General features: G+C 53.9%; 1 protein-coding gene across 1 annotated transcript; it reads left to right on the plus strand.

The window, feature by feature from the left end:
• Nucleotides 1-288: 288 nt before the first annotated feature.
• On the plus strand, nt 289-1,293 carry LOC124225545 (olfactory receptor 52K1-like). The gene has a single exon (XM_046638223.1). It carries the CDS (start codon nt 289-291, stop codon nt 1,291-1,293), a length of 1,005 nt encoding a protein of 334 aa, XP_046494179.1.
• The last annotated feature ends 262 nt before the right edge of the window (nt 1,294-1,555 follow it).

The raw sequence follows: 1,555 nt of genomic DNA on the forward strand, positions 1-1,555 counted from the left end.
CTTTCTTGGAAGTCTGCTTGGCTCCCTCAAAACGTTCATGTCGTTGACCCAATAATTCTGCATCCAAGATCTACCCTGAGGAATTTATTTGAAATGCAAGGATTTATTGAAGGATGCATATCTGATTAAATGATGACCCCTAACTTCTCATTTTTTTTCTAGGAATATTGGAGACTCATGAAGAGCAAAGCCTGGTGAAGCTGGGTCAGGCCCTGGTAGGGCCCAGGTACAGGACCCAGGCCTCCCGCTCCTCTTATCTCCCCAGAGCTATCGTGCTCCCCAGCGAAGATGTCAGCGTGGAGCAACGGCAGCTCCAACGTGTCCTACACCAGCTTCCTCCTGGTGGGCTTCCCGGGGCTGCAGGAATCCCGCACCCTCTTGGTGCTGCCCTTCCTCAGCCTCTACCTGGTGATCCTCTCCGCCAATGCCCTGGTCATTCACACGGTGGTGGCCCAGCGGAGCCTGCACCAGCCCATGTACCTGCTCATTGCCCTGCTCCTGGCCATCAATGTCTGTGCCGCCACCACCGTGGTGCCCGCCATGCTGTTCAGCTTCTCCACCCACTTCAGTCGCATTTCCCTGCCTCGCTGTCTGCTCCAGATGTCCTGCATCTACTTCCTCATTGTCTTTGACTGTAACATCCTCCTGGTCATGGCCCTAGACCGCTATGTTGCCATCTGCTACCCTCTTCGCTACCCCGAGATAGTGACAGCCCAGTTGCTGGCTGGCCTGGTGGGGGTGGCAGCTGCCAGGAGCACTTGCATTGTTGCTCCAGTGGTGGGGCTGGCCTCCCGGGTTCGCTTCTGCCGCTCAGACGTGATCCACCACTTTGCCTGTGAGCACATGGCCCTGATGAAGCTCTCCTGTGGGGACATCTCCCTGAACAAGACTGTGGGTCTCAGTGTCCGCATCTTCAACAGAGTCCTGGACATGCTGCTGCTCGGAGCCTCCTACTCCCGCATCATCCATGCTGCATTTCGAATTTCATCAGGTGCAGCACGTTCCAAGGCCCTGAACACCTGTGGCTCCCACCTGCTGGTCATCTTCACTGTCTACTCCTCCACCATGTCCTCATCCATCGTCTACCGCGTGGCCCACAAAGCCTCCCAGGACGTGCACAACCTTCTCAGTGCCTTCTACCTGCTGCTCCCATGTCTGGTCAACCCTGTCATCTATGGGGCCAGGACCAAGGAAATCAGGCAGCACCTGGCATCTCTGTTTCAAAGGGCACAGCTGCAGGTCCCCACTGAGAAGCCCCAGTCCCTGCCCTCACATAGAGAGCTTCCTGCCTGACTCCCTGGGACTTGTGGATCCTACAATCACTCTCACTGTCAAGTGGGTAAATGTGCAAGTGAGTCATCCCTGCTCTATTTTGGCTTTGGCTGTCTGCATTCGTCTTTGAGTGTCTTTTATCCCTTTCCTGAAAAATAGCTACTTATCTGGAATTACAGAGTAACCACTGCAAAGTAAGCTCTATCTTTGCCTTCTCAATTTTCTCCCCTTTCTTCTGCATGTGATTTTCATCCATTCATTCATTCACTCTCAGATTTGATCT

The sequence above is a fragment of the Equus quagga genome, chromosome 14 (assembly GCF_021613505.1).
Source record: "Equus quagga isolate Etosha38 chromosome 14, UCLA_HA_Equagga_1.0, whole genome shotgun sequence".
NCBI lineage: Eukaryota > Metazoa > Chordata > Mammalia > Perissodactyla > Equidae > Equus > Equus quagga.

Coding starts and splice junctions, on each gene's coding strand:
- LOC124225545 (XM_046638223.1), top strand. CDS start 289: ATGTCAGCGTGGAGCAACGGCAGCTCCAACGTGTCCTACACCAGCTTC.